Source organism: Carcharodon carcharias, chromosome 9 (genome assembly GCF_017639515.1).
Source record: "Carcharodon carcharias isolate sCarCar2 chromosome 9, sCarCar2.pri, whole genome shotgun sequence".
Taxonomy (NCBI): domain Eukaryota; kingdom Metazoa; phylum Chordata; class Chondrichthyes; order Lamniformes; family Lamnidae; genus Carcharodon; species Carcharodon carcharias.
Genome location: NC_054475.1, coordinates 23,021,930 through 23,038,335, shown reverse-complemented (window position 1 = coordinate 23,038,335; position 16,406 = coordinate 23,021,930). Strand labels below are relative to the sequence as shown.

General features: G+C 41.3%; 1 protein-coding gene across 4 annotated transcripts in view; it reads right to left on the bottom strand.

Moving 5' to 3' along the window:
• Positions 1–16,406, bottom strand: part of LOC121282356 (C4b-binding protein alpha chain-like) — a 45,793-nt gene that overhangs the window by 15,378 nt on the left and 14,009 nt on the right. For all 4 annotated transcript variants that reach the window (XM_041196058.1, XM_041196060.1, XM_041196059.1 and 1 more), the window contains exons 4-8: positions 11,152–11,225; positions 7,454–7,639; positions 3,218–3,403; positions 681–701; positions 520–558 (exon numbers count right to left, since the gene is read on the bottom strand). In XM_041196058.1, coding sequence (XP_041051992.1) covers positions 520–558; positions 681–701; positions 3,218–3,403; positions 7,454–7,639; positions 11,152–11,225 — 506 coding nt within the window. The remainder of the gene's footprint in view (positions 1–519; positions 559–680; positions 702–3,217; positions 3,404–7,453; positions 7,640–11,151; positions 11,226–16,406) is intronic.

The following is a 16,406-nucleotide window of genomic DNA, read 5'->3' as shown; positions in this document are numbered from 1 at the left end:
TCGGTTTAGTTGGGAATAGACTAGCCAGGAGGCCACAAAATAGAGCCGTGATTGGAAGAAACCAATTCATTGGGGCAGTTACAAGTTGAAACCATGGGTCTACCATGGCAGTCCTATTTGTGAATTTAGGAAAAAGACATAGAAGTGGGCATTTTGGGGGCTGAGAAGTTGGAGACCAAGGACGCACAGAAACAAACTGTTTCACGTGGTTGGGTGATCTAAAATGAGTAAACATAGATAGAAGGTTAAATTGAAGAAAAACAAGTTATAAAGGAGAATTTTTCTTTAATATATATGAAGTTGTGTGGCCATGCACCATATTCCTGGAGTTAGACGTGGTCTTTGCTTCAGTTACTAAGAATAGATTATAAAGGTGGCATTAAGCAATGTGGGAACAGGACTAGAGCAACTGCTCATATTAAAAATAAAAACTAACAGTTTGGTTGGACCAAACTGCGTGTTTCTATGCAATTTTGTGGCCATTGAGAGTACCCTATTAGGTTAATCCAATGCACTCACCAGCTGTTGTAGTAGCAGGTACTGTTGTAGCAGCAGGTACTGTACAGGGGGCCAGGAAGAAAAAGTAAAATTAATCATGTGGAAAGTGTTACCATAACAATGCTAAAACATGTAAAAGGAAACAGTTTACGTACACTATTAATACAATGTAATATACTTACCAGCTGTAGTAGCCGCAGTTCCTATACATTGGACAGAAAAAGAAAATCATCCAACTGTTAAGCAGTGTTATCAAAAAACAGTGCTTCTCAAAGAATGTGGTGTGCATAAAGGAAAGGACATTCTGGAGTATGCCGTTAAGTTTATTTATTGTTACTGTAGTCAGGTGGCCAACTGTTAGCAAAAATTCTTGTAGTTAAGTAAGTAGTTCAGCACTACACCACTAAGCATTTCTTCTGTGTTCTCTCAGATAACCTCCATTGGTGGACTTACAGGTGCCAGTATCCACTTCTAATAGGACGCAACAGTAAGATTTATTTTGGTGACAGCTGGCCTGAATCAGTTTTCAGAAGACTTGCTAAAAAGCCTGATCAAATATTTTATGCATAAAAATGCCCAACTAATTATCCTTCAAAATCTTCCCATCATGAAAATGTATAACTCCCAGAGAATTAACTTTGTATCAGCATAGGAGTTATAACTATTGTCCTGACATAGCTAAATCAAAGGCTCTGTCACTTGCTTCTTTCTTCCTTCATTAGTAAAATGCAGTGTAGCAGTAATCTTGCACTGTCTTCAGGAGAAGACTTCAAAATTCCTAATTCCTAAACTCTCATTTTTATAGTTATCATGCTGTCGTATCAGCATCCTTCCTTTGGAGGCAGATTATGCTGAAATGTATTCACATCTGCTCTTCTGCTGAAGGTCATGTCCCGTGAGGCCTGTACTACAGATACCACCACCAGAGACTTGCATTTATATAGTATCAATGTAAAATGTCCAAAGGCACTTCACGAGTATTAAACAAAATTTGATATAAGCCACAAAATAGCATTAGGGAAAATAACAAAAATCTTTTAAGGAGTGGCTTAAGAGGACGAAAGAGAGGCCGAGAAGTTTTAGATGGGGAATTCCATAGCTTAGCAAATCAGCGGCTAAAGGCACATCCATCAATGGTGGAATTATTAAAATTGGGGATGCTGAAGAGGCCAGAATTGGAGGAGCACAGATATCAGAGTGTTGCGGATCTAGAGGAGACTGCGGAGATAGGAAAGGGCAATGCCATGTAAGCATTTAAAAACCAAGGCTAGGAATTTGAAATTCAATGTGTTGATTAACCAGGATGCGAGTTAGTGAATTGAAATGTTAATTATATGTTCCATGACAAAAATAAACTACCATTTGTAGGTACAGGTGTTTAGGGCTGTTGGACACTTTTATAAACTGACAATTGCAATTGCAGCCCAATGTTTTTGTTGCAATGTGTTTATAGTAGCTTCAATTTTCAGGTCATTTGGCTTCATTTGTAAGCAGCATTACAATTAAGCAGAAATTCCAAGCCACAAGCTCTACCACCAACACAATAACCTTTTAATTCACATGTTGAATGTTTTGGATCATCTTTTATCTTTATCAAATTTAAAGGTGATTTGGTATATTTTACACAGTACAAAATTCTAAAGGATGTTTTCTCAGTCTTTAAAACCAGCACAATTTTTATCTGTTTGCTAACTATCATGAACTCACATAAGGAGGGCAGCAAAGCTGAGTAACAAATAAGTTGAGCTTTCCGCCAGTTTGTATGTGTAAGCTATGTAAACCACTGTTACAAATAAAAATTATAAACCTCATTTTAAAAATGACCACTATTTCTGTTACAAAACTTCAACTTCTGATTTTTTTTTTTGTAAAAGAAGCAAAGAGGAGCAAGGATCTTGGGAAATATCCACATCTAAATATATCGAGCCAGATTTTGCAGATAGTGACGAAGCAAGCGAACTCGCCGCTGACCACGAAGTAAGGTTTGCTGCAGGATCAAATGATCTTTCTGATAATAATTTCACTTCTGTCAGTACTGCAACTGACTGTGGTGTTGGAGCGGAGTGATGTCATCAAACTATCCAAGCAGCCAACCACATTAAAGCATTTTCACAGACCCACCACCCCCCCATACAATCAGGAATAAAACAATTTTTTTTTTTTTAAAAAAACGATGTAATTTAAAGATTGCATGATACACATGGGACAAAAATAAAAGCTAAAAACAGGCTGAATAAACTTCAAACAACCACCAAAAAATTTAGCATGAAAATCTATTATTTAAAAGCACCCCAAGATTATAAAATTATTTTTTCCAGGGAGAGTCCTGTTGTTCAAACTTTATCGATCACATCGCTGTTAAAAACCTGACTGAACAAGATGTAACATTTTAATCGTGTTTGAAACAACAATGCAGAGGAAGGAAAGTTGAAATTCTCACTGATTTCAGTGATTGCCAAGTCTAGGAGGATCCACAGTGCAGGCTGTGGCAGAACCCGGAGTGAAAGACCACAACTTCAGGATTTTCACACTATCCTGAACATGTCCAAAATCCTGAAGTTATGATCAGTCTCAGAAGTGTAGTGACAGTGAACGTTGAAACAGTTCATCAGTAAACTGCCTCCCACCCTCCAAAGAATCCAGCCCATCATTTTAACAGACTTTAGAGAATTCAATTCAGAATAAATTCTATCCTGAAGTTTAAGAGATGGTTACTCACGTGGTCTGCAAATAGGTGGTGATGGTACAAATGTGTTATTTTCACTGCATTCAATGGTACTACTGCCAACCATTTCATAACCTTTAATACAGCGGAAGGTGATCTGCTGCCGGTATTTGTAAATGGGTCCAAATCCTGACACGATTTCCAGGGTTGCAGAGATTTTAGAACGCTTACATTTAACATCTGAAAAGAACAATGCATTAGATAGCTTATACTCAATTGTGCTGTCTTTACATGAACTAATGACAACCAGAACCTCCTTTAGAATGATGGGCAGTGCAATATACTAAAAAATTTCTAAATTCAATAAAATGCCAAATAACAGATCTAGTATTTTAACCACTCTAATGCTCAACTCTGGAAACTTTACCCAGCAGATTACTCCAAACATTTATCAGTCTTTTTTTTTAAGATTAGTAATTACTTACACTAACTATAATTTAAGATCTCTTGCCCTACAAGCTTGAGACAATAATCTGAATTGACCTTATCTATACCATGTAATACTTCTCATATACCTCCAAGTGACATGCCCCTTAACATCCTTTATCCAAACTGCCGAATTTAAGTTTCTCTCATTCTTTAACCTTCACATCATTCAGCTGGGTGAGACGACGGCACTCACCTGGCTCTATTCTTATCTAATCATAGCCAGAGTACCATTTGCAATAGCTTTCCTTCCAACTTGTACATCGATACCCCTGGTGTCTTCAAGAATATATTCTTGGCCCCTTCCAATTTCTCATCTATATGCTGCCCCTCAATGACATCATCCAAGAAGAAAAACACAGCATCAGTTTTCACATGCACGCAGATGAAACCCAGCTCTACCTCGCCACCACTTCGTTACTCCTCCACTGTCGCTAAATTATCAGACTGAATATCAGTCTGACATTCAATTCTATGCCTAGGAATAAGCATAAGTGGGAAAAGCAAAGATCAAGTATTACTTGATCAAGCTTGGCAGAAATTGCGGTACTCAAAATTAAGATTCAAACCAAGTCATTAGGTAAAAACTACTAATCAGAGAAAACGCAATTAAATTTCCCAACAAAACTCCCTCTTCACTAAATGACATTGCAAAACAAATTTTATAGGATTAGATCAGCAGCTGTTTAGGGACAGAAATGGAAGTAAAACGCAAAATATCAACTCAAGATGCACAAAATTAACAACTGTAAAGGAAATTGGCTAGCACCTTTGCTTTCCCCCAAGTCAAAGCCCAAAAATCCCAAGGCAACATAATAGGAGCAGGAGCTCTGTTAAACTCCACATGGATTGAGTGTTAGTTAACAGACTGGAACAGAGAGTGGGAATAAACGGGTCTTTTTCAGGGTGGCAGACAGTGACTAGTGGTGTACCACAGGGATCAGTGCTTGGGCCCCAGCTATTCACGATATATGTAAATGACTTGGATGAGGGAACCAAATGCAATATTTCCAAGTTTGCTGATGACAAAACTGGGCAACATTGTGGGTTGTGAGGAGGATGCAAGGAGGCTTCAAGGCGATTTAGACAAGTTGTGTGCGTGGGCAAACACATGGCAGATGCAGCACAATGTGGATAAATGTGAAGTTATACGCTTTGGTGTGAAAAACAGAATGGCAGAATATTATTTAAATGGTGCTGGATTGGGAAATGTGGATGTACAAAGGGATTTGGGTGTCCTTGTACACCAGTACATGTAAGTAAATAGGCAGGTGCAACAAGCAATTAGGAGGGCAAATGGTATATTGGCCTTAATTGCAAGAGGATTTGAGTTCAGAAGTAGGGATGTCTTACTGCAGTTATACAAGGCTTTGGTGAGACCACACCTGGAGTACTGTGCGCAATTTTGGTCTCCCTACCTGAGAAAAGATATCCTTGCCATAAAGGGAGTGCACTAGGCTGATAGAGAGGATGGCAGGACTGTCATATGAGGAGAGATTGGTTCGACTGGGCCTGTGTGCACTAGAGTTTAGAAGAATGAGAGGGGATCTGATTGAAACGTATAAAATTCTAACAGGGCTAGACAGACTAGGTGCAGGCAGATTGGATGCAGAGAGGATGTTTCTCCTGGTTGGGGCCACAGTCTCAGAATATGGGGCATTTAGGAGTGAGATGAGGAAAGATTTCTTCATTCAGAGGGTGGTTAACCTGCAGAATTCTCTGCCACAGAAGGCTGGGGGAGCCAGGTCACTGAATATATTCAAGAAAGAAATTGATCATTTTTGGATATTAGGGGAAAATTAAAAATGCTAAAAGAGAATACAGTAAGAATTTACTGAAAAACCTCTAAAATCTCCATGCAGACATGACTGCTAAACATATTAAGAGTTGAAGATTACCAGATGAACATTGCACAGCCTTGAGAGTCAGACTGGAGTCAAAAGTATGACATAAATTAGGTTAAGTGTACTCCTCTCTCAGATAAGGGACAGATGGTTTTAGCTTTGATATGGGAAGATGAACAATGGACAAAAAGAGGGGGCTTTGATGAAAAACAGTCCTGAGTTGTAAGAACTAAGGTCTCTGTATGTGTTTTAATTTTGATTGGATAATATAATTATTTATACATCCTTTAGAATAACTGGTTAGCAAAACCACTTGTTTACATACCCAATAGGATAGAGATAATGGAACCAGCGTGTTGGTTACCGATTGGATGGATTCAAATGTATTATAAGAAAAAGTACAAAAGTGGTGAAATGTAATCAATCAGGGAGCTGGGTCTTCATTCTTAGGAATGATTGCGACTCCCTTGCATATGCTTGAATGAAAATGGTTAAAAGGAAGCCCGAGTCTTTGTGGTCGTTGCAGGATCAGAGTGTACCTTCTCTTCATACCCCTTTGAAGAGGCGAAAGTGGGAAGGCATTGAGATAAGAGGATCAGCCATGATCATATTGAATGGCAGAGCAGGCTCAAAGGGCCGAATGGCCTAATCCTGCTCCTACTTTCTATGTTTATGATTTTTTTTAAAAAAAAAAGACCTCCCCCCTCTTTTCCTGATCTCTGAACTGTGGAATGGGAGCACTGCTTGGCCTCTACCTATACTAGAACCAGAGATACCACCCTATTTTCTTGTGGGATTGCTGACATGGGTTCTGATTTGCTCTAAGGTCTTTGCCAACTTGGTGGCAAACTGAGGAACTCCAGTTAGATATCTTAATTGCATTATGTTTCAGCTTACTAGTGCTAGTAATCACCACCCTGATGTGAAATAAAAAATATTCATATAAAAAATGGCCTTCATTTGGTAACACATTTTAGGATTGTATCAACAATGCTCCTAACTGATGCTACATGTCATGTGGTTAAAAAGTTTATTCTGTTGAATGGGAATAAGACACAGTCGCGTCACATTACAGAAGTACACATCAAACATTAAGAGCCATGAGTTATTTATAGTGCACGAGGCGACCATTTGGCCCATCATGCCAGCTCTGTGGATCAATCCAGTCAGTTCCTATCCCCTGCTCCATCCCCATAGTCCTGTATGTTTATTTCCTTCAAGTACCCATCCATTATTTCCACTTTCATCACTCAAGGGCAGCGAGTTCCAGATTATTAACACTTGCTGCATTAAGTTCCCCCTCATATTCCTCCTACACCTCTTGCCTTTTATTAGATAGCTAGCAGATTGTTGTTAGAAGGACAAACAATGTCAGGAATTTAAACAACCTTACATTGACACTTTAGCACTGCTCTGGAAAATTATTCATTCTCACTCCCAAACACAAGATTAATAATGTAGAATATACAGCACAAATGATGACCGGTTGGCCAAATTGGTTGATGCCAATTTTTATGCTCCACACAAGCTTCCTCCCACCCTACTATTCATGAAATAATCGTATATGCAGCTCTGCCCAGTTAGGCTGAACAGCGCTTGAAGAAGGGGAAGTCTAATTCTATAACATTTTGGAAGGAAAAGAGCATTAAATATTAGGATGCACACCGCAAAAGCAGGCTAGGAACTGGAAGAGCTAAGGCTTAAGTTTTGGTATGTCAGGACCTTAAATACAAACAAATTTACAGGAGACAAACAACAAATACAGCAGCGCCATGAGTTTACATTGCATAGGTCACCCCTTCCTCATTTCCTGTATTATAAAACCATGCATGATTATAATCAGTACTGTCAGTAGAGTTGAGTGCAAAATGTATGGCAATACTAAAACACCAAGTAACAACCTTCCCCACTCTAGTTGTAAAGGACATCTGAAACAGATTCTGATTCTGTAATTGAATACCTTTGCATATTGGCGGCTTCTTGTCCCACTCTCCAGATACATTGCAAACAAGTTGGTCTGCGCCAATCAATGAGTAGTCATTAATACATGAATATCGTGCTATCATTCCAAATGTCCAGAAATCTCCACTGGGCGGATCTGGAGTTATCCCATTACTGATAGGTTCAAGATCTTTACATGTGACAGCTGAAAATAAATGAAAATCAATTAATGTTCTGAACAGGCTGTCAGATCAAAACTTCACCTTGATGGATTAAAGTCAGTCAAGTTCAGTAACACAGTATGTTTGTGAACGAATACACTGCCACACCATTTAGAACCATTTTCTCAGTTCTCTCCCATGTATTTCAATGATGGGCAATGAAATCCATCCAGCCTGTTCCAGACTTCTATGATATGTTGTGTATTATATATATTCTCCAACTCGCCTAAAACCATGTGATCTCCTGGGAAAACAGAAAAACAAAGGGTGAAATCTGGGAAATTCCCCTCCGGCTCATCTCTGGTCAAAATTAGTTCAGATCGCCACACTGACCCTGAATTTCAAATATCACCTTGTGAGAGAGAGGATGCCTGCTCCAGCAAGAAATGCTCTTGTTTGAAGAAATTCAGCAAAACAACATCCACCGCAATTCTGCAGCCAATTCCAGAGGTCCAATTGTCTCTGGGAAAAGAGATTTACCCAACCCAACACACAGCAAGGGCCTAACATTATCTGGTAACAGCATTAGGGCTCTGGGAAGGTGGTGGTAGTGTGAGTGTGAGTGTGAGTGTGAGTGTGAGTGTGAGTGTGAGTGTGAGTGTGAGTGTGAGTGTGAGTGTGAGTGTGAGTGTGAGTGTGAGTGTGTGTGTGTGTGTGTGTGTGTGAGTGTGTGTGTGTGTGTGTGAGTGAGTGTGAGTGTGAGTGTGTGTGGGGGGGCGGGGGGGGGGGCGGGGGGGGCGTGGGGTGGGGGCGAGTGGAGGAGAGGGGAAGAGTTTTCTTTTCCCTCCACTTTGTTCTCAGGACGTGGGCAACACTGGCAAGGAAACTTATTGCTCGAGGTGGTTGTAGCTGGATATTCTCGAACTATTGCAGTCCTTGGAGAAACAGTGATCCCACAATAACATTAGCAAGAAGGTTCTGGGAATTTCTCCTAGCAATGAAAAACATTAATATATACAAGTCAAAAAGGTATGCAATATTTAGAGGGGGACTTCTGATGGAAGGTCATCAACCTGAAAGGTTATTATTTTTCTCTCCACACATGTGCTTTACTTGCTGAGTATTTCCAACATTTTTTCTTTTTAATTATTTATGACGTTTCCACTCATCCTTCTCAGTTTTAGAGGTTGAAATGTCAAGAATAAGATCATACTGCCTATGACTGGGAACTTGGTGGTTATGGCACAGTAACATTTTAATAACAAGTACATTGATGAGGAATCTGTAGATGGGGTTGAGTGGTCAGATTTATTTTTAAAATCATTTTTATACTGTATTCATTAAGGAACAAGGTCAAGGAAGCCATTTTAAATGTAACATGTGGCTTCTACAGCCATTTCTAATCATGCCTTGGCAGTATCTGGCTTATGAGTAAATAATTACTCACAATCAGATTAAGATTGGTAAAGAAGCTATCATCGTCCATGGATGAGACATTGCTGCCCTTTTGAACTAAAGTGCTGTTTTCAACTAGAATAAGTGTAATAAGAAGTAAATTTACCTAACAACAGTTAGGACCAATCATAAGGCAACAATAACCTGACTCTGGCAATGTGTGATCATCATGAAAAGGGATAAAAGTAGTGGTTCTGTAAGGTTTCATTGCTAGCCTAGTACTGAAGACTACTAGACAAGAGCCACACGCTAATCTCCACAAGTGTGATCAGTTCCAAGGCAGCGTCTTGAAGGTGAATCTTAACAGTTCAATGGACTGTGCAACCAGCTGAAGTTGCAAAAGCCATTGTCCCAAGGTTACTAAGTATTCCTTCTAATAAACTTTACTATCCAAAGAGTCCTGTTCTTGCCTAAATTGGTTAAGTCTTGTACGAACAAAAATAGGCTTAAGTCACTTAAGAGTTGGAGTGGCTGAACTTCATCAGGAAAGCAATTAAATTACAATAACAAAACCAGGAAAAGTAAAATCGGGGCAACATTTTCCGCCCAACATCATTCCGCATCTCCGAGTGCCCCCGCTCGCCGACGGGAAAATTCTTCCCCAGGTATCAAATCATAGTGCCAGGGATTTTACCAACTCTAAATTAAAACTTAGAAATGTTCTGGAAGTTTATTCAGCTTCACGATGAGGTACAAGATTAGCTGGGAGTTTGGGATCAACGCTGGCTAAGAACGATTTAATTGCCTGCCTCATGCAGAACGAGAAAAATCATAGGATTTCTGCGCATAAAGTAGCAGTTAAAAGGGTTAGAACTACCACTGGTTGACAGAGGATGGAAGGAAGGTAGGTTAGGGATTTTTACTGTAAAATGGTATATTAATACTTCATATACAGCTAAGACTTTCTTAGAGGATTCTCCTCATCAGGCGAATTAAAGCATTGCTCTATCAGAATGGATTGGCCCTCAAGATGCTCCAAGCATCGACTTCCCTCCAGTCGCTCAGCCTCTTAGTACCTGCAATCCTGAATACCTGTGATTTCATTTCCTTCAATGTCACTTCTCTCTCCTACTGAAAAGATAAGATTTGCACTTTTGTGACCAGAGGGTGTCCCAAAGCACTTTACAGCCAAAGAAAAATTTAGTATTGACACTGCTGCCATATCGGAAATGCAGCAACAGTCAGTCAATTTGCACACAGCAAGCTCCCACAAGCAGCAATAATAATAATGACGAGGTAATCTGTTTTAGTGATGTTGGTTGTGGGATAAATATTGCACAGGAAACATGAGTAACTCACCTACTCTTCAAAATAATACCTTGGGAGTTTTTTTTTTAAACATCCATCTGAGGGGCAGAAAAAGCTGCAGTGTAATGTCTCATCTGAAAGACGGCACATTAGGCATGTAGCGCTCCCTCAATACTACACTGGAGCGTCAGCCTTGGTTATTGTACTCGGCTCCTGAACTGGGCCTTGAACCCCACAGCCTTCTGGCTCAGAGACAAAAATGCTACCAAATGAGCCACTGCTGACTTTGCATCACTCTTCAAACAATTCTCCAGTCTCTAGCAAAAAAAAAAAAATATGACTGATGGTCTAACATGCCAGCCGGGAATAACGGCCCAAAAGGCATCCGTGACACATTGCCCTATAAATAAGTGCGGAACTCTCCTGGTTGGACACCCCTGATCTCCTTCCCACTCGCTATATAGTTCTCAGCATTGCCATTTCTCTTGTATTGCTTCCCACCATGAGCACCTGCACCATATCTCACCCATCACCCTGTTTTTCTGACAAAAAAAGTGATGCAACCTGGATCCTTCCTCCTGCAACAAAAAAAAAAACCATAGCATGCTGAAGCAAAATCAGTTGAGTATTTCCTACCACCAAAAAGTACTATCTCCCCTGGCACACAACCCAATATGTCACACTGAAAAGGTCAAGTGTAAAGAAAGACAGGAACAGACATTTAAGAAAAATGAGGATTAGAAGCAAAGAAATGCCCCACAGAAAGTCCTAGAATTAACCTAAAAATAGTTTAATAATGGTAAATGGACCAAAACAAGTCAAACTTTTAAGAAACATAGAAATTTAAACTTACGATCACATGTTGGGACTTGACCATCCCACCCATCAGCTGTGCAAATCCGGTAGTTTCTACCAACCATCTGATAACTATAAAGTCAAAACAAAGTCACTCATCACGCACCAAGTTAAATGTTACAGCAGAGTGATCAAGGATGAGGGTTAAGAATCAAAGTGCATAAGTAAGAGTTACCACAGAACAAAATAATTACAGTATTTTGGTTTTGTGCTCTTTTTATTATATTAGATTACTTACTAAATGGACAGATTAAAAATCAGGCGGGTGCATTATTATTGTACAAGGGTCAAAGCATGATTAACAGTTTGCATTACTTTATTCCCCATTTATGTAGGCGTCGCTGGCTAGGCCAGATTTTATTGCCCATCTCCAATTACCCTCAAGGTGGTCGTGACGAGCTGCCTCTTAAACCACTACAGTCCATGTGGTAGAGTGCTGTTACGGAGAAGTTCCTGGATTTTCACCAACCAACTGTGAAAGAATGGTGACATATTCCAAGTCAGAATGGTGAGAACTTGGTCGGGAGCTTCCAAGTGGCGGTGCTCCCATGCACCTGCTACTTGCTCTTCTGGATTTGATGAGGCTGCAGGTTTGCCAAGTGCCAAAAGGTGGCTTGGCGATTTGTTGCAGCGCATTTTGTAGATAGTACACACTACAACTGTGCGCGGTGGTGGAGCTGCTTTGTCTCGAATGGCATCAAACTTCTTGAGTTCCTTTAGAAATTTATTCTCTACCTCCCCGAGTGTCCAATCACATTCCTTACTTGTTCTTTGCAATGGTCAACAGGGTTTGGAGGGTCAGTAGGTGAGTTATTTGCTGCAGACTTCTCAGCCTCTGACCTGCTCTTGTAGCTGCAACATTTATGTGGTTGTTCTATTAAACTTTCTGGTCAATAGTAAGCCTCAGGATGTTGATGATGGGGATTCAATGATGCTAATTCTATTGAGTATTAAAAGGAGAGATAGTTAGGTTCTCTCTTATTGGAGAGCGCTACTGTCTGGCACTTATGCAGCATAAATGTTACTTGCCACTTATCTGCCCAGGTGTGAAATGTTGCCCAAGTTTTGTTGTATGCAAGCACAGACTCTTTCAGTGTGAGGTGTTGCAAATGCAATTGAACAGTGTGCCATCATCAGCAAAGATTCCAATTTCTGACATTACGATGGAGGGAAGTTCATTGATGAAGCAGCTTAAGATGGTCAGGCTAAGGACACCATCCTGAGGAATTCCTGCAGCGATGTTCTGGGACAGAGGTCATTGACCTTCCTTTGTGTTAGTTATGATTGCAGCTAATGGCAAGTTCACCCATATCCCCCAATTCCCATTGATTTCAATTTTGCTTGGACTTATTGATTCCACATTGTTCAAATACTGCCTTGATATTAAGGGCAGTAACTCTCACCTCACCTCTAGAATTTGCGTCTTTTGTCAGTGTTTGAACCAAGACCATAATGAGCTCTGGAGCAGACTGGCCCTGTAGAACCAAATCCGAGCATTGGGGAAATTATTGCTAAGTGCTTCATGATAGTCATTGTCAATCACACCTATTGTTTTGATAATCAAGGAGTAGATTGACTGAGCAGTAACTGACCAGATTAAATTGGTTTTGCTTTTTTTGGAAACAACATAACTAGGCCAATGTTCCACATTGTCAGGAAAATGCCAGTGTTGTAACTGTACTGAAACAGCTTGGTGCGGGGTAGCCATTTTTGGAGCACATCTTCAGCACTACAGCCAGATGCCAGTTGCACCCAATAGCTTTTGCTATATCTAGTGTGCTTGGCTGATTCTTGATAACCAATTTTCACTCAACTGTGATGAAAACTGACATTGGTGGAGAGGCGGAGAAGGAGCATCCACTTGGTAGTGCTGGCTGAAGATGGTTCCACTGGTGTACTGGGCTTCTCCATCATTGCAGATGTTGCTCATTGTGACTCCTCCTCCTATTAATTATTTAATCATCCACAACCATTCATGACAGGACAAAACAAGACTAGAGCTTTGATCTGACCTGTATTTTTGAGAGGTCATTTAACTCTGTTTATAGCATGTCGCTTCTGCTGTTTAATATGCATGCATTCCAGTCACGTAGCCTCATTAGGCTGGGAGCTCATTTATAATGATGGCTGGTGCTGCTCCTGCTATCATTTCATACATAGCTCTTTAAACCAGGGTTGACAGTGAGGGATATGCTTGGCCATGAGGTTACAGTTTATGGTGAAATACAATTCTAATGCTGATGGTCTGCAGTGCCTCTTAGATGCCCTGTATTAGCTAATATATATCTGTAATGAATCTCTCCCATTTAGTGTCACACAACACTAGTGCTTGTGTCACAACACAATGATGACTGTCCTCAGTATGAAGATGGCGCTCCATCAATATAAAGGCTGTGCATTGGTCACTCCTCACAATACTGTCATGGACAGGTGCATCTACGATAGGTAGATTGGTATGGGAAAGATCAGTTAAGTTTCTCCCTCATGTTGGTTCTCATCAGCTGCTGCAGGCTCAGTCTGGCATTCATGTCCTTCAGGACTTGGTCAGCTCAGTTAGTAATGGTGCTACAGAGACACTCTTGGTGATGGCCACTGAAGTCTCCAACCACAATAAATTCTGTGCCTTTGCTACCTTCAGTGCTTCTTCCAAGTGGTGTTTGACTTGGAAGAGTGCCGATTCATTAGTTGAGAGAGGACAATATGTGGTAATCAGCAAGAGATTTCCGTGCCCGCATTTGATCTCATGTAATGAGACTTCATGGAGTCCAGAGTCAATGCCATGTCCTTCCAACTGTGTGGTGGGTGTATCCTGCTAGTGGAACAGGGCATTCTGAGGGGTGGTGATGGAGGAGTCCCAGATATTGGCTGAGAGCTATGATTCAGCGAGTATGACTAATTCAGGCTGCTGCTGGGCTAGTCTGTTGCATAGCTCTCAAATTTTAACATAAGCTTCAGCTAGCTGATCTCTGCAGGGATGAATGAGGAGGATGTGTCTTTGCCATATCTTGTGCCCAGGCTGATGCTTGGTGGTTTATCTGGTTTTATTTAACTTTTCCGTAGCAGTTTAATCAACCAAGTTGCTGGATAGGTTATTTCAGAGGGCAGTTAAGGATTAATCACTTTGCTGTGGATCTGGAGTCACATGCAGCCCAGACCTGGTAAGGATGGTAGATTTCCTTAAGTGAACCCGATGGGTATTTACAGCAAATCTGTAACAAATGGACTAATAATCATCCGCACTCAAATGATTATACAATGAAACGAGATATGAAATAGCGCCCATCATACTACATTTTGGGCACATTGCCCTCCATCAAGGGTTAGGCCCATTAGAATACTGAACATACTATGGTGGGAAAAGGAGTGATGGATTTCCCAGCAAAGAATGGTTGGGAATCATAAGAAGGGAAGGAGAGCCAGTAAAGTAGATGTAGCAAAAGGAAGAAAAAAAAGAGACAAAAAAGGAAAAAGGGTTTAGGAGAATGGATTGGGATAGCAGTATTGGCAGGAACTGCTGCCTGGAATCTGGCTGATGTGAGTGTTTGGGAACACAGAGGCAATCAGGAAACAGCGAAAAGGCATTCTGTTTGGGGCAAACCAGGAGGGACTGGATGTAATCCAGGGACTGTTGCAAAGCCTCCTGACTGTTACAGATGAGGTGAAGGTATTCCAACAGAGTTAGGGAACAATCAATGAGTTTATTGAAGATGAGGGAGGCTAAGAATAAATCCAAGGCCATTGCCTGCTCCATGTTTGGGAGTTGCATGCTTGATCAAAATACTGATGAGCTTAACACCAGAGGACAACTGGATTCCATCCTTTGTAAATGATATCATGATCAGGGAATGGCCCACAGGTTTATAATGAGGTGAAGGGAACCGAACAGCATGGATTATCCTATTTAGTGAAGGGGAAGCTGGGTCAGGAAATATGGTACCAGTATTCTGGCAGTTTCCTTGCCTCTGAACAGAGGACGAATGGGAAGTGATCAAGGTAGAGTCCATAGGGACCACAGACCAGGATGTCTATGCATCTGTAGCCTCTCCCCAAGTCTTGATCAACCAGAGTCAACTTAAGAAAGGATGAACACAAGAGCTCTGACAGAGGTGGTGTTTATTTAAAACAAAAACAGAAAATGTTAAGTTTGGAAGACTGTAAGGTGCCTAATTGGAAGATTGCGTTGGGCTTCATTTGAACATTGTAGCAGGCCAAGGACGGACATATGGGCATGAAAGCAGGGTGGTGTGTTGAAATGGCAAGCGACAGGAAGGTCTGGGTCATGCTTATAGACAGACCAAAAGGTGTTCTGCAAAGCAGTCACCCAGTCTGCGTTTGGTCTCCCCAATGTAGAGGAGACCACATTGGGAGCAGCGTATGCAGTAGGCCAAAATAAAGGAGGTGCAAGTGAAATGCTGCTTCACCTGAAAGGAATGTTTGGGCCCTTGGACAGTGAGGAGGGAGGAGGTAAAGGGGCAGGTGTTGCACCTTCTACAATTGCATGGAAAGATGCTGTGGGGGAGGGGGGGAAAATGAGGTGTTGGGGGGTGATGGAGAAGTGGACCAGCGTGTCCCGGAGGGAATGGTCCCTATGGAATGCCGACTTGGGGGGTGGTGGTGGTGAAGGGAAAATGTGTTTGGTGATGGCATCATGCTGGAGTTGGCAGAAATGGCTGAGGATGGCTTCTTTGAATGCAGAAGCTGGTGGGGTGTAAAGTGAGGACAAGGAGGACCCTATCATGGTTCTGGGAGGGAGAGGAAGGTGTGAGGCCAGAGGCATGGGAGATGGGTTCGACACAGTTGAGAGCCCCGTCAACCACAGTGGGTGGGAAACGTTAAGGAAGAGGGAAGCCCTGTCAGAAGCACCATTTTGAGAAAGTGGCATCATCAGAACAGATGCGACGGAGGCGAAAGAACTGAGAGAATGTGATGGAGTCCTTACAGGGAGCAGGGTATGAGGAGCTGTAGGAGTCAGCAGGCTTGTAGTGAATATTGGTGGACAGTCTATCACCAGAAATTGAGAGAGAGGTCAAGGAAGAGAAGGGAAGTGTCAGAGATGAGCCATGTGAAGGTGACAGTAGGGTAGAAATTGGAAACAATTGATAAATTTTTCCAGGTCCAGGCAAGAGCATGAAGCGGCACCAAAAGAGTCATCGATATACTGAAAAAAAGGAATTGTGGGAGGAGGCGTGAGTAGGACTGAAACAAGGAATGTTCCACATACCCCGTAAGGAGACAGGCATAACTGGTGCCCAT